General features: G+C 50.8%; 1 protein-coding gene across 1 annotated transcript in view; it reads right to left on the bottom strand.

The window, feature by feature from the left end:
- Positions 1-2,217: 2,217 nt before the first annotated feature.
- The window catches only part of DENND2D (DENN domain containing 2D), a 29,298-nt gene continuing 5,130 nt past the window's right edge, over positions 2,218-26,385 (bottom strand). The window contains exons 2-12 of the mRNA XM_045016911.1: positions 22,282-22,460; positions 21,376-21,488; positions 20,468-20,537; positions 17,326-17,403; positions 16,855-16,995; positions 12,148-12,296; positions 8,462-8,639; positions 7,369-7,410; positions 6,753-6,843; positions 4,023-4,262; positions 2,218-2,794 (exon numbers count right to left, since the gene is read on the bottom strand). Of these exons, the coding sequence (XP_044872846.1) occupies positions 2,730-2,794; positions 4,023-4,262; positions 6,753-6,843; positions 7,369-7,410; positions 8,462-8,639; positions 12,148-12,296; positions 16,855-16,995; positions 17,326-17,403; positions 20,468-20,537; positions 21,376-21,488; positions 22,282-22,460 (1,346 nt within the window). The 3' untranslated portion in view covers positions 2,218-2,729. The remainder of the gene's footprint in view (positions 2,795-4,022; positions 4,263-6,752; positions 6,844-7,368; positions 7,411-8,461; positions 8,640-12,147; positions 12,297-16,854; positions 16,996-17,325; positions 17,404-20,467; positions 20,538-21,375; positions 21,489-22,281; positions 22,461-26,385) is intronic.

The following is a 26,385-nucleotide window of genomic DNA, read 5'->3' on the forward strand; positions in this document are numbered from 1 at the left end:
CTTGATACTGCCAAGGTCATGGCGAGACTTCTGCGCCATTCAGCCTGCACAGCAATATGTGGCACAATGAGCTTGACAAAGGCTTAGCAGCTATGCATCCCAAGAGCCAGCACTGGGCTAAGGAGGGAAGAAGGGCACTGTCGTAGGGTTTAAGACCAGATGGGATCACCAGATCATCCAGTCTGACCTGCACATCACAAGCCACCAGCCCCATCCAGGACTTGCACACTAAAAGTCAACAATTGAAATGAAACCAAAGTATTACAATCATCTCCATGGCAGCACCTGGAGACAGTTCTCTCTGATGCTAGAAAGAGCAGACAGACTGCAATTGCATCCAAGAGATCAGCTGTCAGAAAGAGGAACAGCCCCATGGGAATGGGAGAGACTGAGCATTATCACAGGTAAGTAAAAAGAGAACCATTAGGAGATCGAGTTTTGCTATTAAAGCAAGGCTTCAATGTATGTTACATCAGAACACGGTGTCTTTCCTGTCCCCCAACCCAACTGCAGCACATACCATTAAAAAAAATGCATTTTATAAGTTTAAGAAATTTAGCACTCTGTTTCAGATTTTTTTTGTCCTTAATGTTCTTTCTTACTGGATAACACAGACTCTTCAAACTTCCCATATAGTTAAAAATCATGGAAATCTTCTGCATTTGAAGAAATCTTCTTAGGCTTAATGGTCATTCCTTGCAGTTATTCTTCATAACTTTCTTCAGCAGTTGCAGAGAACTATACAATGAGCTATCCGTAAAATGGCTGCCACCTCCCTTTTTCTCTCTCTACTTCCTGACAGCACCTCAGCATGAAATGGGAAGATTTGGAGAGAAGGGCAGATGACAGGCAAGGATGGCAAATGTGCAGCAAAGCACGGGATGGACTAAGGTCTAAGGTAACTGCCTGACAGCAGAAGGTCACCATCTTCTCTATGGCCAGGAGTAGCTAATAGACAGACCATGGGCCAAATCTGGACCCCCAGGTGCTTTTGCATGGATTGAAATCTTTTTATTTAATTCTCATTATTGGGGTTTTTTTATTATTATTTTTTCTGGAGTCTGTACCTTGACCAAGAAATTTGGACCTTGACAAAAAAAATATTTGACTACCTCATTGCTTCATTCTCACTGGGAAAAATGGGAGGTGGTGGTCATTTTGAAAAAAGGCAATTCTTCCTGGGGGTTCTCTGAAGAAGATTTCACAAGCCAGTCTTTGCTAACAGGAAAACTTATGAAAAATAAAAGAAACCATTAATCCTAAATAGTTATTTTCTGAAAACTACCCATTGCATCAGCTCTACACAATAGGGAGAGTCTTTGGGACAGAGAGAGAAAGAGAGGAGCACAATCGGGTTCTAGTCCAGGACTGGGGATCCTCTGTACTACTGTAATACACCTAATAGTGTACATACCTAGCACCACAGGGTCATGGTCCATGAGCGACTCCTAGGCACTACAAATAACAAAGGCTAATATAATCTTTGGTAACATATAACACACACATCTGGACAATCTCTAGGGTCTAAAGGCAGCAGTCATTTGAGGAATCATTGAGTAAAGTGAAAAAACTATATGTATTTTGGGAAAGAGTTCAGCAAGCTCCCTCATCTGGGCAACCATCCCAACACATGCAGGAGTGAAGTGTCTGGCTTTATCCAGATATTTCCCGCCCCTCTGGGGCCAGTCAAAACTGCAGGCGGTATCAGTTTGGACTCTGGCACTATGCTCCCTGTAAGAATGTGCTAAAGAAAGGGGAGAGATGAGCAGGCATAATTAAGCTCAATGCAGCCTCTGAAAGATGAACTGGAAAAGAGTTTTAAAATTCAGCATCCAAAACAGGAAAGAAGAGTACAGCTTTTCAGGAACACATGCACCACTGAATTTTAACAATGCTGTCTCCCTTCTCTGAGCTGTCGATTTCCCATGTCCCCCACTACGGTGCACATCGCCTACAGCCTCTCGAAATGGAGCTAGTGCAAACAAGCAACTTCACGCCAAACCCCAGTTTGCACTCCTTCACACGGTCTATTTTGGGCTTACTGTTCTCATCAATGCCTAAGCCAACAGGTGACTTTCAGGAAGTCTCATCAAAATCTGCGGAGTCGTTTTTAGCTCATGTAAGTCTGAAACAAGCCGTTCGCTATAAAAAGAACATGAAACCACCTTGTTAATGGGAGCCCTTCAGGAACACACATTGGCTAGAACATCTCTCAGCTAGAAAATTTAGATTTTTTTTTTAATAAGAATTAAAAATATTTCTTACAGATACATTTTATCTTAACAATTATTCTACATTCTTAGCCATTATACAGCAAGCAGACAATCCCGCCTCGATTTCACTCTATTTCTATGTAAGGTCCGTGATTGTCTTCCAATAGGAACTCATTACGGGGCCATATGCTGCCCTTCGGCTAAGAACTGCAGCTTGGTCCATGGTGTCAGTTGGCCTGGATAAAAAAAAAAAAAAATCACATCCATGTTTGCTAGCGATGTAGAAGAGAGGCTTCCAGTGCAATCATGCCCTGAGGAAGGAGAGACTGGTATCCTGTGTTGACCAGGCATCTCATCATTCACAGGAAGAGGGGCAAGGTTCCAGAGATGCTCAGAGCCAGCAGAGCACAGGGCGCTCTGCCTTTGAGTGAGATGCTGACCCAGTCTGGACAGAATATTGCTGCAGGAAGATATCCGCCCAAGCCCAGCCGGGCTCCCCTCTTTCAGAACAGTACTTCAGGAATTTCTCCTTTGTTTCTTTTTTTGTTCTTGATATTCAGTTACTTTCTGCTGGAAATACCCTGTGGAAAACAAAAGCTGGATCAGTCATACACTACATTGGAGTTTCATCAACAATTGACAGGTTTCAGAGTGGTAGAGGTCATTGGCTGGGTTCTATTTTATAACAACATGCTACGGAAGGAATGCAGAAGCAGAGATTAGCCCAACAAACTCCATAAGAACCAGCGATCAAAGCAGAGAACCTGAAGATGGACCGGGGAAATGGAGCTATAGTCATATTCTCCATATACATTTCTATAGTACACCAATCGCCATGGGATTTAGGTGCTGAAGGAGGTAGAGAGGCAGGCTGGAAGAGGGGTTGGTGGAATCTAATATCAGGAATAGAATCTAACGGTTCCTGTCAATTTGCATCGGAGGGCACCAGAGCAGCAGCACTGGCTCCAAATCTACCTGCACCTTCAGCAACGATGGGCTGAAGCTGAACCAGCAGCACAAGCATTACAAATATCGGGGATAAAATGGTACCAGATCCAAACTGAAGGGGTTGGGGGAGCGCACTCAGAGTGTGCAGGGGGATCAGAGGTGCAGCTAGCTCAGTAACTGAGACGTTGAAATTCTTATTGAAAGTGGCAATACTACTACTACCCAGGTGTTATACAGCCCATTTTACAGATAGGTAAACTGAGGCACGGAGTGGTGAGGTGATTTGCCCAAGATCAGCCAGAAATCCAGTGGCAGGGCTAGGAATTAGAATGAAGCTCTCCTGAGGCTCAGTCCAGTGCTCCATCTACTAGGCCATGCTGCATTACTTACAGCCCTTACGCGGGGTGTGTGTGTCAGGGAATACACTGTAGAGAAGAGAATAAGCAAGAAGCGCTTTGCACTAGTGCTTTCCTCCTTGCCCTTTGACTGTTTCCAATACAAATGCAGGCCGAGTTCTGGAGTCTGCAATTACTTCTGCCAGCCAGGAGCTGCAGTGACGAAAGAGACTACTGCAACCGATACAGGTGCCTCTGCTGGTGCATTGCAGGCAGAAGTTATTGGAGAGACTAACTATCACTGCCTGTACCATCTTCTCTAACAGCGTCTCTCCCTTCCTGGGTTGTGTTTTCAGGAGCAGTCACACAAAAACATTTGCATCTCATTTGCACAAGCAAATATGCAAATGAGCCCTGCTCCCTCTAGCCCAAAGAAACCAAAGAGAGGCCTCCAGGGATCCTGCTGCTTCCTGAATGCCAGGGCAGTAACAGGGAGCAGGGAAGAGGAGGAGATGGGGCAATTTACCTTCTTGGGTTATCCTGCTCCTTTCCGCTTCCTGGATAAAGAGGGAAAACATCTGAGTCCTCACAAATCTTTTCACAAACTTGCGGCAGGACCTGGAGGTGATGGCTTTGCAGAACGCCTTCTCCTGAAAGGAGCTCTGGCCGCTCTTATTCCACTTGAGGTGCGATGTATAATGGCCAACGGTTTTGACGAAGAATTGCACAAAGGTGTTGGAGACGTGGGCGTTCACTTGTTCGGACGCTGAAATGGGAATAGAAGACGTACAGTTTTGGCATGGGGGCTGGTAGTCACCCGACCCCTATTAACTCAGGACGTGGGCACCTCACAATCTGAATGTATTTACACTCAGAACCCTTCTGTGAGGCAGGGCAGGGCTATCATGGGGGAACGGAGGGTCAGATCCTCATTAGTATTTACGCTCCAAATTTCCTTAAAGGATCTGGGCCGAAATGACACACCCCCATGGATCACCCAGTCTGTGGTGGGGTGGGCACTTGAGGCCAGGTCTCCTGAGTCCTGGGCTAGTGCTGACCACTGGGCCATCCCACCTCTCGTCTCCTCTCTGTGCCACAGTCTGGGGCATTCCAAAGACAACCCCCCTGCTTTTCCATTCAAAAGTAGCTGTAGCACCTGAATTGTGCTAACTTGTGTGACTCCCAAACCCAGTCGTGGCATGGGAGAAAAGCCAGGAGGTCCCATTCGCTAAGGAGCCGGCAGGAATATAAACTGAACCATTGTTCAATCCCAATGTGGTATTCAATTGCCCCAGTCCAATGGATAATTACTGCTGACTACCAAACTTTGACAGAACAAGAAGTAATGGTCTCAAGTTGCAGAGGGGGAGGTTTAGGTTGGATATTAGGAAAAACTTTTTCACTAGGAGGGTGGTGAAGCACTGGAATGGGTTCCCTAGGGAAGTGGTGGAATCTCCTTCCTTAGAGGTTTTTAAGGACAGGCTTGACAAAGCCCTGGCTGGGATGATTTAGTTGGGGATTGGTCCTGCTTTGAGCAGGGGGTTGGACTAGATGACCTCCTGAGGTCCCTTCTAACCCTGATATTCTATTATTCTTATAACACTTTGCTTCCAAGGAACTCTGAGCACTGTATATACATTCAAGGAATTGTGTCTACCACCTTAAAATGTGAAGTACCCCAGCCTGCCGAGATGCTAGATGGATGCCCTCACTGCACGCTGACCTAATTCACATGCTGTGTTCATGTCAGAAGCAATTGCCATCTCCTTCACACTCTAAAATCCAATTTCTTGGTGTTAAATCATTAAAGAGTTGTAACAGCCACTAGCACATGGTACTGCTCTTCACAGGCCATTCTGGACGGAGGACTCCACCTGCTGCATTAGCACGTACACTCTGTAGTGACAGAAGGGAGTCTAGCTGTCCAGATCTCCCAGATCCAGATTTCACTGAGGGAGATTCAGGGTCACTGGCTTTCTATTTTGTCAAGATAAAGCTATCAAGAGCCTTCTGGATTTTTTGCATCCCTCCCTACTGATGGATTATTTCTCTTCCCTGACTGGTCTTCACAGTCCTACATGGTTGTGGAATTTAGGGAGGAAGATGCTCTATGAGAACTGGCAGGTGATGGTACTATTCTGAAAATGACTTGGTGAAAATCCCACATTTATTGTGTTCCAAAGACTCCAGATCCCATGTGCACATGCGCCAGCTAGAAAGGTGGTGGGGTTTTTTAAATCTCTACACAACACCCAGCCCATCAAACTCAGCCTGGCATCTGAGAGTCACGCTGGGCTCTGTCCATTTCGCCCATCACCACCAATAATGAAGACTGGAATTTAGTAACGTCTGCTAGAATTCAGCTCCTTCTCCCAGAGCTGTGCTGGCTCTGCGGGGCTAACAATAAAAAGGATCTATTTTTGTCAATGAAGTCAGCAGGTGACGCTGATGCACACACAAAGAAGGTGCTATAACCACAGGGGCTTTTCTGACCACAACTGCACTTTAGTATCCATGCAGACCAGAAACAATGTACTATGCCTGCTAGCTGGGGATGGGGAATAAAGCAGAGCACTTCCCAACCTGCAGACAGAGAGCACCGCTGAAATGCAGGTGAAATGCAGCCACCTCTGGGGTGGGGAGCTGCAGCTAATCAGAGCATATCACATTGAACAACAGGTGGGGCAGAATGGGTGGGGGAAGCGAAAGGCTGGGTAAGAACCACAAAGTAAACCCCAATCATAGCTAAGTGCCTTGGGATCCTTGACAGTTCCAAGCTGGTCTTTTGAGCGTTGTATTGCAGACACACCAGGGCAGATCCTGAGCTGGTGGGAGATGTCATAGCTCCACTGAAGTCCATGTGGAGAGGAAGCCAACAGAGTGATAATTTTACACCAGCTGAGAACTTGCCCCACACTCCATAAGTTGCACAAACCTCAGTCTCTTTCTACCTCTGAAGCGGGAAGGGCTGAGGTGTCCCTGCAGAAGCTGAGCGCGTGGAACCCAGGGACCATGTCTATTCCAGTCCAGCTGCTTAGACCACTTAGCTAGTCTCTCTGCATGCGTGTGAGTCCAAAGCATACACAGCCCTAGAGATGGGTTGGCTGGAGCTGAGAGGGCAGTGTAGGAAATTGGGTCCCGGGTTCTTAGCCCACTAGCCCCAGGATGGCTGGTTAACCTGGGACACCGGCAGTCTTTGTGGGGCATTCACAGATACTCCACCATGTGCACCCCAAAGAAAGAACTCTCTGCCTACTCTGTATGTTGTTGTTGCTGTTGTGCGTCTTTAAAGAAGTCAGCATCTCGGTCTCCAGCTTGGCCGGTAAGATGTCTCTTTCGTCGCCAACCTGAAAGAGGATGGACTGATGTTAGCACCGCCAGCTCTTGCAAACCAGGGAAGCCTGAGATGGTGGCTTTTACTGGTGATTTTGAAGCATGACAGAGGATTCTAGCTCGCCGAACCACTTTCTGAGCATACCTTCAGGCCCAAAGCATCTTGGAATGAACACATCTTCCCCCACCAGATCCCCTGTGACCCATTCTTTAATGCAGCTGTGCAGTCTGCATTACCATAGTCTCAGTGGGGCTCATTAGCTACCGCCAGAATCCATCGCCTATCAATTTTTATCCCAAAGGATGTTGGAGAGAGAGAGTGTGCTCTGTAAGCTTGGCCAAGAGGCCCTGCCTCCCTAAGCCTGCAGAGTGCAAATAAGTGACAGGTGGGAAGGAGTGAATGACAGCTACTGAAAACCCAGGATTAAGGAGCCTGCAGTGGCTCAGCAATACTGGTCAAGCGATGAACAAGAACATTTCAAGCGCCCGCGTCTGGCGACGGCATGGGGAACAGTCTGCATCGCACCAGAGACACCTACCGATCTTAAGAACTTCCCTTCACACAAGTCAACCAGCAGCACCTAAAACCAACAGACAGGACCCAACATTAGCCAGGCTGCATTGCAAGGCTGCTTCTGAGCGGCAGCGATTTAAGAGAATGTATTTCGAGATCAGTCTTCTGTGCTCCAAGTCCGTTTGAAAAGCTCTGAGCTGCACCTGATGATGAACTGCTCTAGGACACTGCAATGGAAAGGGCTCCTCCAAACTTCCTGCCTGGTGAAAGAGGGACAGCAGTGCCTGGCCTGGGGGGGATGAATGGACCCGGGACATGGAAAGGAGATTTGGAGCCTTTCACCTCTAGAATCAGTCACTGGGTCCAATCCAGCCCAGACTGAAAGTGGTTCCCGTCCCGTACAGTGTCTCTTGGGAAGCCCACATGAGATGAGTTCAGGAGTCTCAGCCCACATCCCCATGGGGAGAGGGCCACAGCCCCACAACTGCCCCATTGTCAGTGCTTCCAGCAGAAGGCCAAGGAGCAAACCGGCCTGGAAAATCTGGCAGTGTCTACACTAGTTTTCTAAGATGCGTGTTCCCCTCCCATGAGCTATGAGCAGTGAGACACTCAGGGCAATGTTGACTACAGGGTGAGCTGAGGGCAAGGCATGCCCCCTTTACCCCAGGGGATCTGGGCTGAAGTCCTTGCCCAGCTAGTGGGTAGGTGATATCAGCATCCCATCTGGCCTAGGGAACAGCTTGGGTGTTACCCTAGGAGCAGGCTGGAGTCCGCTCTTGTTTCCTTCTGGGCTTTTTTCCTCCTGAGGCTGGGATGGAGACAAAATCAGGGCCTGCTACCAGGGCCAGATTTCCAATTGGGCACAGTAGGCACATGCCTAGGGGCCCCTGCGTTCTAGGGGTGCCTTGCCTCTCTAAAACTGTGTGCAACACAAAGGTCAGCCGTAGGCGGGACGGGGGAGGGGGGAGGGGTGCTGAAGATGCTGTGCCTAGGGGTGCCTAAGATGTAAATCCATCCCTGCCTGCTGCCGCATGGAGAGAACAATCAAGAGGCACAAACTGGCAAACATTCATTTTCAAGCCCATCTGCTGCCCCGGCAGAGACCCCTCAGACAGTACCTCCTCCATCGGCTGATCGAGAACCTGCTCTAGGCAGCGCTTCTGGACTCCAACCATGAAGGGTGTGGGGCAACAGACAGTATCGATCAGGCATTCGGGAACCACGGGGATGTAGGTGTGCGCCCAGGAGAAGGGGTAGAGAAGAGCTGCCACGGCATGGATGCACTGGGACAGGACGCTGCCGAATAAATAAGGGTTCTGGTTACTAACTGGATTTGGCAAGTAGCTGGCCAGCATGTTAGGCCTTGGGTGAGATTTTCAAGAGCATCTGAGTGGCACAGGAGCCAAAGTCTAAATGACTTCCAAGGAGAGACAGGCTCCAAAACAGGTGGGTGCTGTTTTTCATAGATTATAAAGCCAGAAGGGACCATTGTGATCATCTGGTCTGACCTCCTGTATAGCATCGGCCAGAGACCACCCTTGAATTTATTCCTATTCCAATGAGAGCAGATTTTTTAGAAAAACATCCCATCTTGATTTAAAAATTGCCAGTGATGGAGAACCCACCATGGCCTTTGGTAAACGGTTCCCATGATTCATAATCGTCGCTGTTAAAAAATTTGAACCTTATTCCTAATCCGAATTTGTCTTGCTTCAATTTCCAGACATTGGATCTTGTCTCTTAGATTGAAGAGCCCAGTATCAAAGTTTTGTTTCCCTTATAGATACTGCTCAAGACTGATCAAATCACCCCTTCACCTTCTCTTGGTTAAGCTAAATAGATTGAACTCCCGGAGCTCAATTCTACTGGTCTCTGTCAGCTGTTTTTGGGAAGTCTCCCTCCCCTTAGCACATGGCAGTGTTGCCAACTCTCAGGATTTCATCACAAATCAATATTTGATGTTCTTCTTAAATCCCCAGCTCCTGGAGTCAGGTGATTACATCAGAATCTCAGCTTTCTTTAACGAAAAAATCTAAAGAAAAGTAAGTTTCTAGCTCTGTGGTTGCGGAGGAAAGTTTGAATACATGCCCCTAAGGGCTCAAAAACCAGAAGACCCCCCCTGCCCAAAATATATATTTTAAAAAAAACCAACTCATTATTTTTAACCCAATCTCATGATTTGGGGGCCAAAGCCTCACAGGAGTTGGCCCTGCTGCCAGTGCTGCCCCATCAACCGCCTCCAGATTTGCCTTTTTGGTACAAAAAGTTTCCCCAACTAGAAAACAATAAATTGAGTTGCAGACTAAACTCCCCTAGAGAGAAGAGGAAACCCCCTGCCTTCAGCAGAGGACCCAACAAGCTAGACGGCCATCAGCCCACACAACTAGCCTTCCCCTTCCCCTCCCCCTCCCCCTATCCCTACCCCTACCCCTACCCCTCAGCACAAGCTGCAGTTTGGTTTGCCTCTTCGGAGGGTCATAAACCTCATTCTCTTTCACTCTAACACAAAACCCTAACAATGACCTTGGCAGAGTTAAGGCAAAATAACCTCCCCAATGCAGGGAATGGGGGACAGTGCTGATCAGTTAACACAAAAGCTGTTAAGGTTCTGAGTTAATAATCATGCCTAGCTCTTTTCATCAGTAGCTCTCAAAGGAGGACAGGCTCATTATCCCCATTTTGCATATGGGGAATCTGAGGCTCGGGAGGGAGCATGACTTGCCCCGGGTCACCCAGCAGGCCGGCGGCAGAGCTGGGAACAGAACCCACGTCTCCCGAGTGCTGGTCTGGTGGTCTACCCTCACAGCGTGAGTCTGAGGAGGCTGGGGTATGAATTGCTTTTCGGTATATGTTGGAAGTGGAAGCCTCGGGGAGTGCTGGAGTGCAATATCGACAGCATTGGGGGCAATAGGAGGGTTGAAAGGAGTGCACAAGTCTTCCTCCTTCACTCCTTATTTCAATGCTTTTAAGGCTTAATCCTCACTAGACATAGTTATTGTTTGCTAATTTTATAGAGAGGATCCTTCTGCAGGGCGGTCAGTATGTGTATTTTTCTTCCTAGGGCCTGAAGAGTGAAAGTCTCTGGTGGCTGGGATCAAATCAGAGACATCCTTCCTGCTGATGAGTCGGAATGACGAAATCCAAGAGGGAGAGGAGAGATTTGCGTCGACTGGCTGTCTAACGAGGACTGAGCATAACCTTTACGCTTTGCTGATGTTAGTGTGAGAGGGGCACTTTCCTGGCTACCTGCCTCCCCTGGGCTTGTCAGCTTAGTGAGAATTAACCCTTTGGGCTCAACTGGGAACAGACTCCATCTGTCTTGTTATTCCATCATACATAATAATACCACCTCATTCTTATCTAGCACTGTTCATCCACAGAGTACTCTGCAAAGGTGGTGAGGGGCATCATCCCCATTTTACAGATGGGGAAACTGAGGCACAGAAGGACATGTAACTCGCCCAAGGCCATGCAGCAGGCCAGTGGCAGAGCCAGGGATAGAACCCAGGCTCCTGAGTCCCAGACCAGTGCTCTGTCCACTAGATCAGGACTTCCATGCCTCATGAACTGCCTGAGGTCAGTGACCCTTTGCTTGCTCAGACTCCTCAGGGTCTGCTCTCAGAGTGGAAGGTTCTCGGCTTCTCTCTCCTCCCCTGCACCTGGAATTAATTTATTCTGATTTTATCTCCTGAACTAGATGGGGCAGAAAAAATTAATCACCACTCATTGCACTGTGGGGATGGGGAGGATGCCCTCAGACAGCCCCAACTACACCCAGCCTGGGACCGAGATCCACAGAGTAGTAGACTTCAGGATACATCATTTGACATTTGCATCTGCCCCTTTATGAACGGGGAGTGGAACTGAGGGCACCTGCAGGCTGAATTCCAGGGCTGGGCGAGCTGCACGTGACCTGTACTCATGAGCTGAGAGAATCATAGAATCATAGGACTGGAAAGGACCTGGAGAGGTCATTTAGTCCAGTCCCCTGCACTCATGGCAGGACTAGGGGTACATGTATACTACCCGCCGGATTGGCGGGCAGTGTTCGATGTATCGGGGATCGATTTATCGCGTCTTGTCTAGACGCGATAAATCGATCCTTGAATCGATGCCTGTACTCCACCTCGGCAGGAGGAGTAAGCGGAGTCAACGGGGGAGCCGTGGTGGTCGACTCGCCGCTGTGAGGACGGCCGGGTAAGTCAAACTAAGATACTTCGACTTCAGCTACACAAATAGTGTATCTTAGTTCGAACCCTCCCGCTAGTGTAGCCCAGGCCTAAGTGTTATCTAGACCATCCCTGACAAGTGTTCGTCCAACCTGCTCTTACAGATCTCCAATGATGGAGATTCCCAACGTCCCTAGGCAATTTATTCCAATGCTTAACCACCCTGACAGGAAGTTTTTCCTAATGTCCAACCTAAACCTCCCTTGCTGCAATTTAAGCCCATTGCTTCTTGTCCTAGCCTCAGCGGTTAAGAACAAACTCTTCTCCCTCCTCCTTCTAACAACCTTTTATGTACTTGAAAACTGTTATGTCCCCTCTCAGTCTTCTCTTTGCCAGACTAAACAAACCCCATTTTTTCAATCTTCCCTCATAGGTCATGTTTTCTAGACCATTAATCATTTTTGCTCTTCTCTGGACTCCCTCCAATTTGTCCACATCCTTCCTGAAATGTGGCACCCAGAGCTGGACACAATACTCCCGTTGAGGCCTAATCAGCGCAGAGTAGAGCGGAAGAATTACTTGTAGCTCTCTGAAGCTCTCAGAACTTGCTTTCTGGTTAAATGCAGGGCGCTCACCTGAGCTCCTCTGCCACGAAGATAATCCGTCGCTCCAGAACCACAGAGGCGAAGAGCCAAAGGATGTTCTCCGGACTAAGATGCTGCAGAAGGGCCTGAAACTCCACGTGTTCCAGCCAGGAGTCCAGGGGCCGCGTGAGTTCGATGAGCTGTTGAGAAGGAAAGGGGACATGAGTGAGCTAACAAATCACTAATTAATTCTATTAAAAGCACCATCCAGAAGGTTTTAGACATGCTGGGCTGGGCCCTTGCCTGCTTCCATATGGTGGAGAAAGGAGGCAGGAAGGGTGTGGCATGAGTGCGGGGGGATGTTATGAGAGATCTTTGCAATATTACAATTTGTTAGGATTACTTTTTTGGTAGTGCCCAGCACTGTCCCACCCAGAGTTCACTGATCTAACAGGCCAAGAGGGGGGGAAACTGGTGCACCAAATAAGGAGCATGGCCGAGGCAATAAGCAGCCCTACTTGACTGTGACCTCCCTGGGGTTGTGCCTCGATGCAAACCCCTAGCGCAGATGGGCACAGCCGCTGTTTACTGGTGGAGATAACTCCATCTTGACAGCGGGATAAGATCGCGACAGGCAAGACAAAGCTTTCCTGGTGTGCACCATACAGCTACGCCACAGGCTAGAATTGGCACAAGGCCCCAGCGGGGACCAGTCCTCCACTTCAAAGCTGCTTTACCAACACCATGAATTCATAGGTAATCCCCAATTACCAATAATCTCTAGGAGTTTTCACCAGCCCCCAGCCGCCTCGCAGAGCTTCTCATGAAGGGCTCTCTGAGTGCAGGGTGGGAGAAAGTACAGAGAGACATTGATAGGAGCCCAGGTATCTGGGGCGTCATGTCTGGCCTGCTCTGGTTTTGATGGAGGATATCTTAGTCCTTGTCTACACACACACTTGTACTGGTTTAACTAGACCAGTTTACAAAGCACACCCATAGTTAACCCGGTTAAAACTAGTATGTAGACCAGACCTTTGGGGGTTTGCTCTGTGAGCCTCACGGAACGGGGTGGGTGGAGTTGAATCTTTAACAAAGAGATCCTTTCTCCCAAGTGTTCATTAGGCACTGGAGTGTATAAATTCTAAGACCAGAAGAAATTACTCTGACCATCTAGTCTGAGCTCCTACATGACACCAGCCAGAGAATTTCCCCCAGTGACACCTGCACTGAGGCCAGTAACTTGTGATTGAGCTGGAGTGAGACACCCAATCTGGATGTCAAGACTCCATGGGATGATGTCACAATAACCTTCATTGTTGAAAATTTGCATCCCAGTTCCAGCTGTAATTTTTCTGACTTCCAGCAGTTGGACATTGATCTGCCTCTGTCTGCTAGCATTGATTCCTGCTTTGCCCCATGCAGGTACCTATGCAGCACCATCTCTTACATGTCTCTTCCAAATGGCCACATTAAGCAGCATCGAGACTGCACAAAAGCAGAGGTAATGGAGAGGCTGCAATCACTGTAGTTAAGGCAAAGGTGGCCATTTGGAATGCCTGTTTCCAGACACTCCTACCTTTCACTACATCTTTTCCTGTTAGGCTGGTTAGACTTCATTCCAGCCAAGAGCCCAGGTGAGCTCATACAACTAATTGGTGTCATTGTATCATGTGCCTTTGCCATCAGGTGAAATCAAACCTCTCCCCAGCCTCAAAACCTCAGCCCTGGTTAATGATCCAGGAGAAGCCCCAGGCATTTGGAACAACCTCCCACCACTCAGTGAAGGGCCTTACTTAGACCTTAGTCCATCCCGTGCTTTGCTGCACATCGGGCTACCCACAGGTCTCCATTGCCCTCTCTCCCCCGTGCACTGCCAGCTCCCAGTCTAGCCTTCCCTAGCAGTAGCTCCCTTCTCCACTGACAGTGCTGGATAAGCGGCCACGCTGACTCTTTTGAAGAAAACGCTCCCATCTCTGCAGTTCTGCCAGCAACCAAAGCGTGAAGCAATAGGCCAAGTCTTTACACAATCTTACCCTTCTTGCTGCAGAATCACAAGAGATTTCATAACCCAGGAAACTGACACAGAGGAACCTGCTGCTGCTCTCAGTTACACGCAGCACCCAATGTGCAATGGGACGAGGTGGCTGCAATTCCCCATTCCAAAGCAAATGCTGCATCAGCGCATTGCAGAGTCAAACCTCTCGTGTCAGAAATATGAATGCGTTGTCTACACGAGGCTGCACACGAGCAATGCACCAGCTCAGCCCCCCTTCAAACCAGGATAAACCACACCAGAGCAGCCCCCACCCCAGTTCAGATGAGGCCTAAAGGCTGTCTCTATTGCAGGGCTTGCACTGACAGGATTGACTTATACAATTACAAACTCCTAAAGCAAAGCTGACTGCACGGAATTAAGCTAACGACACATACCAGCAAAGCTGAAACTGATCCCCATGCATCTGTATTAGGGTTTGTTACGGTTTAACTAGATAGATATCTAAAATCTGTTTCCTTAAATGAATACAATTGTCTAATATAAACCCAGTGTCTTGTCTCTAGCCCTGCCAGCTGAGAAGAGCAGATGCAAAGCAGTCTCTGCACTCAGCATGAAACAATAGCTCAAGGAGAGGTGTGAATGAATGGCTCCCATTCAGCAAAGGGAGGTGTGAATGAAAGTGATTAAAAAGGCCATGCTGTTAACTATTTCACCGCTGTTTTTGTAGAAACCCTGTTGCTGAGCACAGAGTGTGTCACTTCTTAGCAAGGGCGGCTGCTGGAGAAGGAGGACTTCAACCCACACCATATTTAAAGTCCTTGCCGCCTCTGATCAAATGGGGGAGTGAAAGTGGCCAGGCTTCTGCTTCCTTGTGCGGAAAGTCCAAGCTTTCGCCGGTTCGGTGACCAAACAACTCAAATTAGGAGCGGTCAGTATAGAATTCTGAGCACACCGAAAATCCGGACACACAGTCAAATCAACTAAGTGTAACACAACATTAAGTAACACAAGGGATCCTGCACTGATTGGATTGGACTCCAGAGGTGGGGAAAACAGTGCAGGCTTCTAGGGGCAGTGTCATGTAATTCCAGGGACCTGGGATACACTGGTGTAATTCCACTGAAACCAGCTTCAATCCAGATTCACACCGGTGTCTCCAAAATCAGCCTCATGTCCTTTGACCTGATGCCAAACTCCCCAGCTCCTAACCTGGCAGAGTTTACCCTGTCACTGATGACAATTGCTTACAAATCATTTCTTCGCACAGCTGACTCTGCCACACCACCCTTGTCTTCACCCAGCATGATTTTGCTCCCCTTTCCCACCATTCAGTCCAATCCACCACATAGGTGCTGACTCCATGGGTCCTCCAGGGCTGGAGCACACACAGGGAAAAATTAGTGGGTGCTCTGCACCCACCGGCAGCCAAGCTCCCCTCACCCTCTGCCCCACCTCCTTCTGCCCCCCCTGAGCATGCCGCATCCCTGCTCCTCCCCCTACCTCCCAGCGTTTCCCACCCAGCCACCGCCAAACAGCTGGGGGGGGGGCAGGGGGAGGAGCAGGAACTTGGCACACTCAGGGAGGAGGTGGGGCCAGAGTGGGGATTTGGGAAAGGGGTTGGAATGGGGGCGGGGAAGGGGATGGGAAGAGGTGGTGCAGGGGCGGGGCCTCATGGAAGGGGTGGAGTGGGGTGGGGCCGAGGTCAAGCACCCACGGGAAAGAGGGGAAGTCGGCGCCTATGATCCACCACGCCCCAACCGTGGGCCCCCTACCACATCCGCTTTCTCCCCCCAGCTCTCACACTTCCGGGTGTCTCTGGAAAATCCAAGGCACACACCCATTTCCTCTACTATAGAGGAGTCCTCTTCTCCTCCAGCTCTGCCCCCTGTTTTACTGCTAGAATTCACTTCTCTCCCCTGGTTGCCTGTTAGGGCGAGGCCCCCAAAGCACGCTTGGGAGCAGAGCGAGCTGTTCTAGGTGGCACTAGACATCTAGCACTGGCTGACATGAGAGGATGCCCGGCACCTCTGGAAATCAGGCCCAAGGGGGTTCAAGCTGGGCTTCCAAAATCAGCAGCCGCTTTGAAAGCAGGGCTGGGAGCTGTGGCTCCAGAGAGCCAATGCACTGCAGTCTGGAGGCTGCAGAGACAGGCTGCAATAGCAGCTTTGGGAAGCGTGAACGCCACATACGCCGGCATTAACGGCTGTTAGTGCTGATAGATTCTCGCAGTAGGACCGGCACTGAGCGTTTCATGGAACACTACACCCGTTATGCACTGGGCAGCACCCATCTCACTGCACCTTCCAGCCACCTGGGAGAATCGGCCATAGGGGTCAGGCTGGATGGCTGGGATATGGAACATACGACCATCACTAACTCTCCCACAGAGGGTAGAGAATGGATTGAACTGCTGGCTCGATCTCCACCAGCACGAAGTGGCCAGCTTGTTCCAAGGGGTGGTTCCCTAACCTGTCGTTCCCACACAGCACAACCTTGCTCTTCAACTCAACCAGAGCTCCTGGTCCACCCTGACCTGTGACCCTCGTGTATTACTGCCCCCGGCAGCCGGAGACATGAAGTGCGTTAGCAGAGGCTGCACTGAGCAAAGCCTACAAAGCTCCAGCTGGCCAGACGGCCGGACACATGCACGCAGAGCCGGCTGCTCCAGCATCGCCTCCTCATAGACCAGCTCCTAGGGCTGGAGAGACAGGCCTGCTGGAGGTCAGCAGCAACTGAGCACAGATTACTGAGCCGACACAAACCTCTGTTCCAGAATCAGGGATGAAACTTTTAATGGTGACTGTTTTCCCCGGAGCTGGGAAGGGGGATTCGCGGAGGCCCTGCATGAAGGGGTAAATGACGGCCATGGAGATCTGCCGCCTCTTCTCCACTTCATCGAGGATCTACAGGAAGGAGAGACCCGTCAGCCACAGCAAGGCAATGAATTCCCTGATTACCCCCCTCCCTCCAGCACCACAGCAGTGACTCAGTTGCTTCCTCACTGAGGAACAGCAGCCAGCCCCAGCCTCAGCACCACAGTCCTCACCCTCCTCACCTCTGGACAAGTGGCCTTGAGTGCTGTGGCATCACTGCCTGCTCCCCCAGGCAGATGTCCTTCCCTGCACCGAGTTGCAGATCAGGCAGCAACAAGAGAGGGATCAGCAGCTGCATGAGACCTGGGCCAGGCATGCAAACTGGGTTAGTGTTTTGCCCGTGAGAATCAGGGTTCCTACCTTGGAGAACAATCCGAAGCAGCCCAGGCAGCTGATGATGCAGAAGACCTCTGGGAAACGAGGGCCCCGGCCAACAGGCTGAAAGAAAGATCAGCACCCAAAGGGTTAACTGTATGCCACAATCTCTTATCCCCTCTATCAGGCGCACAGAGACAGCCCCCATGCTACCCCCATTGTTATGAGAACTGCCAGTAAGGGTGGGGCCATGGCCTCTCAGAGGAATGCAAAGTCAGACGTCAGCAAAGCTAGGAGCCTGCCATGGCTTGGCCTTGCCTGCATCCCAGAGACCTGGTTACTGATACCACCCAGCTCAGCTGGTCCTCACCGGCTACTTAACAAAATACAAGTCAGGAAACTTGCAGAACAAGCTGAAAAAGCAAGGGAGGGAGAGGAGGGAGGCTGGTACCAGCACTGTTCCTCTCCAAACTCAGCTGCAGAAGATGCCCCACCCCAGAAGCAGACGCATGTACACAGTCTCTGAGGCAAAGGGAAGGCACCTAGGACTCCCGCTGGCCAACAGACCTCCAGAAAAAGACTCTGCAGACCGACTAGAGGAATCATTGAGGGTGCTGCCCAGCACGCTGCTGGAACCTCTGGGCATGGGGTGTGGCAGGTCTGGGTGAGGGGCACAGGGTAACAGTAGAGACCATGGAACAGAGTACGTGTCAGGAAGGGAAGTGAGGAATTAAACTGGCGGCTAGCTAAGCACGGCAGGTTTGGGAGAGATGGGTTCACAGGCTTATGGGGCCGGGGAGGGGAGATAAAGCTGCAGGCAGGAGACATTGAGGCAGAGTCTGTGGTTTGGGCAGCACACTATAGCCCTGTGCTGAGCTGCCACCCTCCACACACACCACCTCTGGAGGGCGTCACTTACACCCCCCCGCAACAACATCTGCCTCCCCAGCTCCGAGAGCAGGCAGTCAGCGGTGCGGCTCAGGAGGGATTCAGACTCCCTTCCTAGGGTGGAATTCGGGGCCGGGGCGGAGTCTGGTTCAGGAATCGCCGTGCAGAGACGAAGGACGCGTCGCTTGGCAAAGACCTCGGCTTGTTTGGGGGAAGCGCTAGCACGGACTTGTCTGAACTCAATGCGCACAGAGGCTTTGGCATGCCAAGGCAGTGAGGCCTCTCAGGCAGCTGAGCGGGCTTGTCTCCCCAGCCAACACGCTATATATTCCCTGCTGGGGGCATCTTTAGGGTTATTTCAAGAGAACCAAATAGGCAATGATTTCAGCGCAGCACAATTCCCAGCACGCACCCATCTCCGCTATCACATCACGTCGGGCCTTGAATAGAACGAACAGCAAACAGGGCCTTGGTGCTGGGTAGAGGCAGGACCTTGTGGGGTCCACAATTCCTGGCCTGCAGGATTGTGCTTCAGAATCTAAGCACCAAACTAAAACAAGCTGGTGTGCTCCTAGCCTTTAAGGGCTTGAAGAAAAGCTTGAAAACATGAACTAAGAGTCACCGAAACTCTGCAGCTTTCCTGAGCCTGCAGACAACCGAAGGCACTGCTAGCCTCCCACTCTCCGCCTGTCGCACCAATAGTTGAGACTCCTGAGGGCTGTAATAAACTGGGCTAATTCTGGTTGTGGGGTTCGGTGGTGTGTGGTGGTTTGTGAAATACAGGAGATCAGACTAGATGACCTGCGGGTCCCTTCTGGCCGAGAATGCTATAGGCAGGTCTACACTTAAAATGCTGCATTGGCGCAGCTCCGCTGCTGTAGCGCGTCTGGTGAAGACGCTCTAATCCGACAGGAGAGAGTTCTCCCGTCGACTGAATTACTCCACCTCCATGAGAGGCTGTCCAGCTGACATAGCGCTGTCTACACTGGTGCTTAGGTCAGTGTAACTTACATCTCTCAGGGATGTGGATTACTCACAATGAATACTGCATGCAGGTGTGCTCGCCCCATCTCAAAAAAGATATATTGGAATTGGAAAAGGTTCAGAAAACAGCTTCCGTATGATGAGAGATTAATAAAACTGGGACTTTTCAGCTTGGAAAAGAGACGACTAAGGGGGATATGACAGAGATCTATAAAATCATAACTGGTGTGGAGAAAGTAAATAAGGAAGTGTTATTTAATCCTTCTCATAACACAAGACCTAGGGGTCACCAAATGAAATTAATAGGGAGCAGGATTAAAACAAACAAAAAAGAGGTATTTCTTCACACAACCTGTGGAACTCCTTGCCAGAGGATGTTGTGAAGGCCAAGACCATAGCAGGGTTCAAAAAAGAGCTAGATAAGTTCATGGAGGATAGGTCCATCCATGGCTATTAGCCAGGATGGACAGGGATGGTGTCCCTAGCCTCTGTTTGCCAGAAGCTAGGAATGGCCAACAGGGGATGGATTACTTGATGATGACCTGTTCTGTTCATTCCCCCTGGGGCACCTGGCATTGGCCACTGTTGGAAGACAGGACACTGGGCTAGATGGACCTTTGGTCTGACCCAGTGTGGTCGTTCTTATGTTCTAAACCTTCCAGATAAATCAAGCTGATCTGAAAGTGCCAGCAAATTTCAACCAGAGGCTGAAGAATCTAGTGATCTCCACACAGAATTTAGGTGACTCTTGCCTGAGACAACACAGGACCTTGACTATAGGTGACCAACACCACGATACACAGTTCAGAGGCCCTGGCAACAGTCTTCCACCACAGCCAAACTAGGCTGGAGTCAAACCAGCACCTGAGAGGTAACCATCCATATCTCATCGTCCTGCCTCTGAGCCAGTCAGGCCCTCAAAGGTAGCCACGAAAGAGTGCAGCAGTTTCATCATACTAGATGCAGGTACCAAGGTGCCACCAGCCCTCCTCTTCCTCCTGCCTCTCTGCACATTTTCCCCACCCCCATCCTGCACCTGTCGCTGGTTACCCTTCACCACACACACACCCATCCCCGATCACCTCTCTGTCTGGCGTCAGGCTATGCCTGCAGTTGCAGTAGGGCTGGGCACAAGCACTTCCCCTGAGAGCCGACTGCAGAGTGAGTCTCCTGTAAGTGGTTCCCTGGGGCTAGCCCGCTCAGCTTGCTCTCTTGACACTGCCCATGGGGGTGGTGATGTGCTGCAGCCAAGCTGGCTGCTCAGGGCGCTAAGGGCCGGCATGAGACCAGATTATTTAAAGTGAGGGATACTCACCAGCAGCCGCCGGCAGTAGCCGATCTTTCTGCTGCCGTCAACGTTGGTCAGGACAAACGAAAAGGTTTCACTGAAAGACAAGGAGAGACGTGTTTCCACTGCTCTGCTAAGGGTTGAGGTGCGAGAGCCGCAGGAGCGACGGGGCAAAAGGGGGCGGGGAGAGAGTCACCAGCACTACCCAAGATGGCAGCCTAGCCCCCGACCCTGCCAGTGACTGACCCTCCTAACAGCTGGATCCTCCACTTAATTACCAGTCAGGTCCATTGACTTAGACTGTCAGCCCCGTGGGGCAGGCACAATGGGGGCCTGGCCCGTGACTGGGGCTTTGAGGCGCTACGGGCTGGCAGTGTGTTTAGTGGACAGAGCCTCGGATGGGGACTCAGGAGAGCTGGGTTCTATTCCCAGCTCTGCCACCAGCCTGCTGGGTGACCTTGGGCAAGTCATGACCCTGCTCTGGGCCTCAGTTTCCCCATCTGTAAAACAGAGATAATGACACCAACCTGCTTTGCAAAGTGCTTGGAGATCTCCTGATAAGAGCTAGGTGTAATTCTTATCACAATGAATAATAACTATCAAGAGGAACAAATAAACAGACCACTAAACTTCTAGAGGAGACGCTCAGCCGTGAGTAACAAGCAGTGTGGGATGATGAAGCACTAACCCCTGGCCAGATAAACTACAATGGCTAAGAGCCAATAATGTGAAACCTCAGCCAGGAGTGGTTTGATTTTGCAGAAGCCAGGCAGGGAAATTCTCCCTACTCAAGCAGCTACTGGGTTCCTGTGACATCCAGGCAGTAGGAAGGAGCACGAGAACTCGCCTTCCCTTCCCCGCTCCCTGCCCACGGGCCCTTGCCTGCAGCGCTGGCTCCGGGCTCGTCCCTTAACCCGTATTAATCAGGGAGTCACCTGGTGTATTCCGTGAGCGGGGCCCAGTGATTGCCGTCGGGGAAGCAGAAGAGGGGGATGGCTTGCAGCAGCCTCTCTTCCTCCTCCTTCTGACCCCGCAGTAAGTTCTCGCGCTGAAATGAAAATGATACAAGAAGTAAAATCACAATAAAAGAGGATCCAGCCTCGGCCACTGCACAAGGGAAACAAGTCTGGACTCTCTAGCTGGGCTCTGTGTGGGTCAGGGCTGCGGTGCGTCGGCAGAGCAGTGCAGGGCCCCAGGTCACTACCCAGTCCGTTGTCCAACAGCTGACTGGTTCCTGATCTCTCTAGACTGCCTCCAGGGTGGACAGGAGGATTCCCCAGTCTAGCATGCCCACCGCTCCCTGGGGGGAGCATAGGCTTTGAGCAAGAAGGGCAGCATAGCGGTTGGTAGCAACAAGACCAGACTCAAGACTCAGCTGTATTGATGCAGCCCAAAATGAAGCTTTCCAACCTGAAAAGGAGGCACCATGACCATGAACAGAGGTGCATTCTGGAGCCGGGCTGACCCTCCCAAGGGAAGGCAAGAGCCAACCTCCCATCAGAAGCACGATTTTCAACCCTTCTCCTCCTTTCCCCAAAAAGGGATCAAGTCCCTGAAATTTCACACACCGCATCTCGCCCCCAGGGAGGATTCTGCTAGGTGATGTGGGGTGGGTGGGACAGAAGAAAAGAGTTTGCGGCTCTGATTGAGAGAGCCTGTGCTCAGCCTCCTTTGCACTTCCCATATTCTGGCCCCACTGGGGGTCAGTTTGTCCCCCCAGACTAAGTTAAAATGGCCTCAGGCTGCTGTAATCTATGCTCAGGCTGCCCAGAGCCCTGATGATTTAGAGGTGACTTCTAATAAATATGTGCACATTCTGTAACCAGGACAGGGCTCCTCACCTTTGGGAACTGGTAGATTATCTTGGGTTCATAATCACTCCCCGATTTCTTCTTTAGGGAGACCACAACGAGGTATTCGAAGAAGAACTGTCCTGGTGAGTAGCAGAAGGGGCTTCGCTCTCCCGGCCTCCTTGCAGATTCAGATTTGCTTTCGTCCCGGGGTGCGTCCCGATTTACATCTGTAACCCAAAAGTTATGGTGCATGGTGATGTGGCAGCCAGTGGGGTTGCCTTTTGTAGTGATCCAGAACGCAGTTTGGCTCAGAGAGCAGGGAATAATGCACCAGGACCTGCACCGGAAATGGAGAAGGGAGGCAACCAAACAAGGAAACACAGACTGTGGGCTTGTCTATACTGGGGTGTTAATTCGGATTAAGGCAGTGTGCAAATGTAAAGCATAATAGCTATTCCTGGTTAACTCCCTGTATGCATGATCTTATTCTGGAATAGAAGAATTTTATTCAAAATTAGCTTAATCCACTTCCAAACTGGATTAAGCTAATTCCGAATAAGAACGTCCAGAGGCCCCTTTGCACCCATAAGACACTGTGTTCACACAGGAAGCAGCTTTCATCCTAATGCAATGTACACCAACTCCTATAATGTATTCATCCCATGATGCACTTGGCCACCTCCGTTATCATTTGGATGGTGCCATTAACTTTCAAGTTTAATTGCCTGCTGCGCAGGTGACAGGAGAAAAGAGAAGTCCCCTTTTCAGACATGAAAGGAACAGACAAGGGCTGCTGCTGTTGCAAAAAGAGCTAATACCATCAGGGGAGAACAGAAAGGGCTTTTACAAATTTGCCAAGGGAAAAAGGAAATCCTAGCAGGTGTGAAAATTGCCCTGCAGCTTCCGGAGAGAAGGAAGTTAAAAACAGTTGCAGTATCGAGCCACGTGGGCTATTTCTTAAGGTTACATGAGTCACTCTCACATTGTAACCTAGAAACTTAGGCTCTCCAGGTCACTCAGTCGCTGCTTGTTTAACTTCTACACCTCGCCCTGAAGGAGTACAGAGCAGGCTGACTGAGCCAGGGCAGGGAGGCCAAGCACCTCCTGGCACCAACACAGCAGAGCCAGTACGTCCGAAGTCCATCAGAGACCCCGCCCATCAGCAAGGGCAGTATTTTAAAGCCACAAATGTGCAGGGTGTCCCCCAGCGAGGAATCCAAAGGCCACTTATCTGGAGTGTGGGAGTTTTGCATTAACGCTGTTTTCTCCATTCAGTGTCCCGAAGAACAGCCTTTGCTATTGCAAAACAGAAAGCCTGGAATAGCCAGTGGTCTCCCATCCCGGTACTAACCCAGCCCAGACCTGCTAGCACTTTATACCAAGCCCAGCCAGGCCCCTTCAGACCCACAAGACACTGTGTGCACACACAAAGCAGGTGTCCTTTCAATGCAATGAACACCAACTCCTTTAACCTCTTCATCCCAGGATGTACGTGGCTGTTATCATTTGGATTGTGCCATTAACTTTCGAGTTTTATTGCCCCCAGAGCAGGTGACAAGCGGCTACAATAGAGGGTTATCAGAGTGGGGCAGGGTTGCTCATCCCGAGTCCAAGGCTCAACAGAACAGAAATAATAGCCACAAGTTGTATAACGCAGGGGTGGGGGTAGGCAGAGGATCAGCAAAGCACATGGGGCAAACGCACTTTAGGACACCAAGAAATCATGAAATGATGGGGCCGTATTTACTGCAGTCTATCTGTTCTGCACTGCGCACTCTGGGAGGAATTGTCATTCCAGCTCATGTACTAGGCTGCTTTGCTCCTGTGGCACAGAGTGCCCCTAAAGCTGATATAGCCAGACCTGGGAGGGGGAAACGTCCGGGAGCATACAACAGGTGCAACAGCTCCTACATCACCCCCCTGCCCTGTGGTTGGCATAGGGAGAGGGGGCTCCCCTACACTCTGGCTACTGGCAGTTAATGTAAGCCTGGTGCACAGCTGACCCATGATCTCAAGGATAAAACTTCCCACAGCCCCCATTGGCCTGGAGCGGCGAACCGCGGTCAGTGGGAGTTGCGATCGGCCGAACCTGCAGACGCTGCAGGTAAACAAACCATCCCGGCCCGCCAGCAGCTTTCCCTGGCAGGCCGTGGGCCAAAGGTTGCCGATCCCTGCAATAACCTATAACAACAAACCTTAAGGGAAAGTAACATTTTATGAACTTTCATATACTTTTTACAACTGAGATTACAACTAGGGTAAATTGGTAGGCCCAATTATCACAACAGGCATTAACGAGTGTGACATTTCTAGATCTACTCTCCCATTCGTCCATCTTCTTGGAATCCTCAGCTTTGTCTTCAATGACCTGAGAACGTTCTTGGGGGAATGAGGGGGACGACTGCTAGAGATGAATAATAGCGCACAGCTGGGAGGTGTTCTCCCTCCAGGGGCCACATCTCAGCTGAGTTACAACCTCCATGGCGAGTGTCTATACCCATCATGGAGCCTATGAACAACAGCTCTGCCAGTACGCCAGGGTCCCGTGTTGTCTCATACCCTGCTAGTGTAGACCTGCCAGTTCTCATCCAAACTGATGTCAGTAGCAGGGGTAGCTCTATAAATTACGGCGCCCCAAGCAGGGCGGCGCGCTTCGCCTCCCTTCCCCGGTCCCGCAGCCGGGGCAGAAGGGCTGTGGACGGTCCCGTGGTCCCGCGGCTCCGGTGGAGCATCCGCAGGCATGCCTGCGGGAGCTCCGTCCGAACCGCGGAACCAGCGCGCCCGCCGCAGTCATGCCTGCGGGAGCTCAAGCGGAGCCGCGGGAAGAGGGGACCCTCTGCAGTCATGCCTGCGGCAGGTCCACTCGTCCCGGGCTCCGGTGGACCTCCCGCAGGCATGACTGCGGAAGGTCCGCCGGAGCCAAATGCCGCCCTGCCCCGACAATGCCGCCCCACGCGCCTGCTTGGCGCGCTGGGGTCTGGAGCCGGCCCTGGTCAGTAGAGTTGGGCAGATGGGAGCCTTGGATGCAGCCAGCATAGTGACACCCGGGCCTGACGTCTGCCCCTTTCACAGCACTCCGACAGCAAGGGATGAATACGAGGCAGGTTTAGAGAAGAGCCTCTCTGCCCTGCGTTCTCGCTGGTAGCATCCATCTTATTTTAAGCAAGCATCACATCCCTCCTTGTACAAAGCAGCTTTAGGGCAACCTTGGACTCCAAATGTGAGGCCATCATTCCAAAGACGCATTGTTCCCCCAGCTCTGGCCCAGATGAAGTAGAGATGGAGTCTTTTGATCTAATGGAGGCTCTCTTCCTCTCTGACCAACTATAGGAGTAAGGGAGGGCTGCGAGGACTGCGTGCATGGTGGGTCACCCTGAAGCCCTTTCTCCTCTGCCCAGAGCACAAGGTCTTGGCTGCCACCCTCTCCTTCTGCCACAGCTTTGGGGATGGGCTCTCAGAAGGGTGGGGGGTGTCTAATGGGCCAGTTACAACCACCTTCCTCTTCTCCAGTGAGAGGGGGCCCAAAGGTGCAGTGCCATCCTTGTAGCCTGGCATCAGTCTTCTCCTACTGCTCACACGCTGGGCATGCACTCCGAAGAGGGCCGTGTGCATTTCTTATCGGGCGCTTTGACCTGATATTGTCAGTGACACACTGGGGCCTGTTCCAAACCCCACATTAGCCCAGTCCCCCGATTGTCCCAGGCACAGCCAGGGCCTCCGCGCAGGGAAGTCCAGCATCAGCAGCAAGTCAGCTTTGAAACAAGTTTCTCCATCCCTTTCCTGCCCTCCTTCCTTCTTCCCTTCCCACTCTTGTTCCTTGTGATCTTGACTCAGGTCCAACCTTGTGATCTTGACTTGGTCCCTGGGATCCTCCCTTTGGCTGCCTTTATCACCCATCTCCTTTTTTCCTGTGCTGCACATGCCCATTGCAAACGTCCCCTCCGCTCTGCTCTCCGACCCCTGCGCCTGCATTCTCCGGCGTACACGGCACCGACACGGAGCAGATTGTGTGGGGGAAGGGAGGGGACCTCTTCGGGCAACAGCCTCATCCCTTTACTTCTTTAGTTCCAGCCAGTGAAAGATGCTGAGAACAGGCAGCCTCTCCTTATCCTCAGAACAGGTGCAACTCAGGCAGCAGCCCCGCGACTATCC

This window comes from Mauremys mutica, chromosome 4, assembly GCF_020497125.1.
Source record: "Mauremys mutica isolate MM-2020 ecotype Southern chromosome 4, ASM2049712v1, whole genome shotgun sequence".
NCBI lineage: Eukaryota > Metazoa > Chordata > Testudines > Geoemydidae > Mauremys > Mauremys mutica.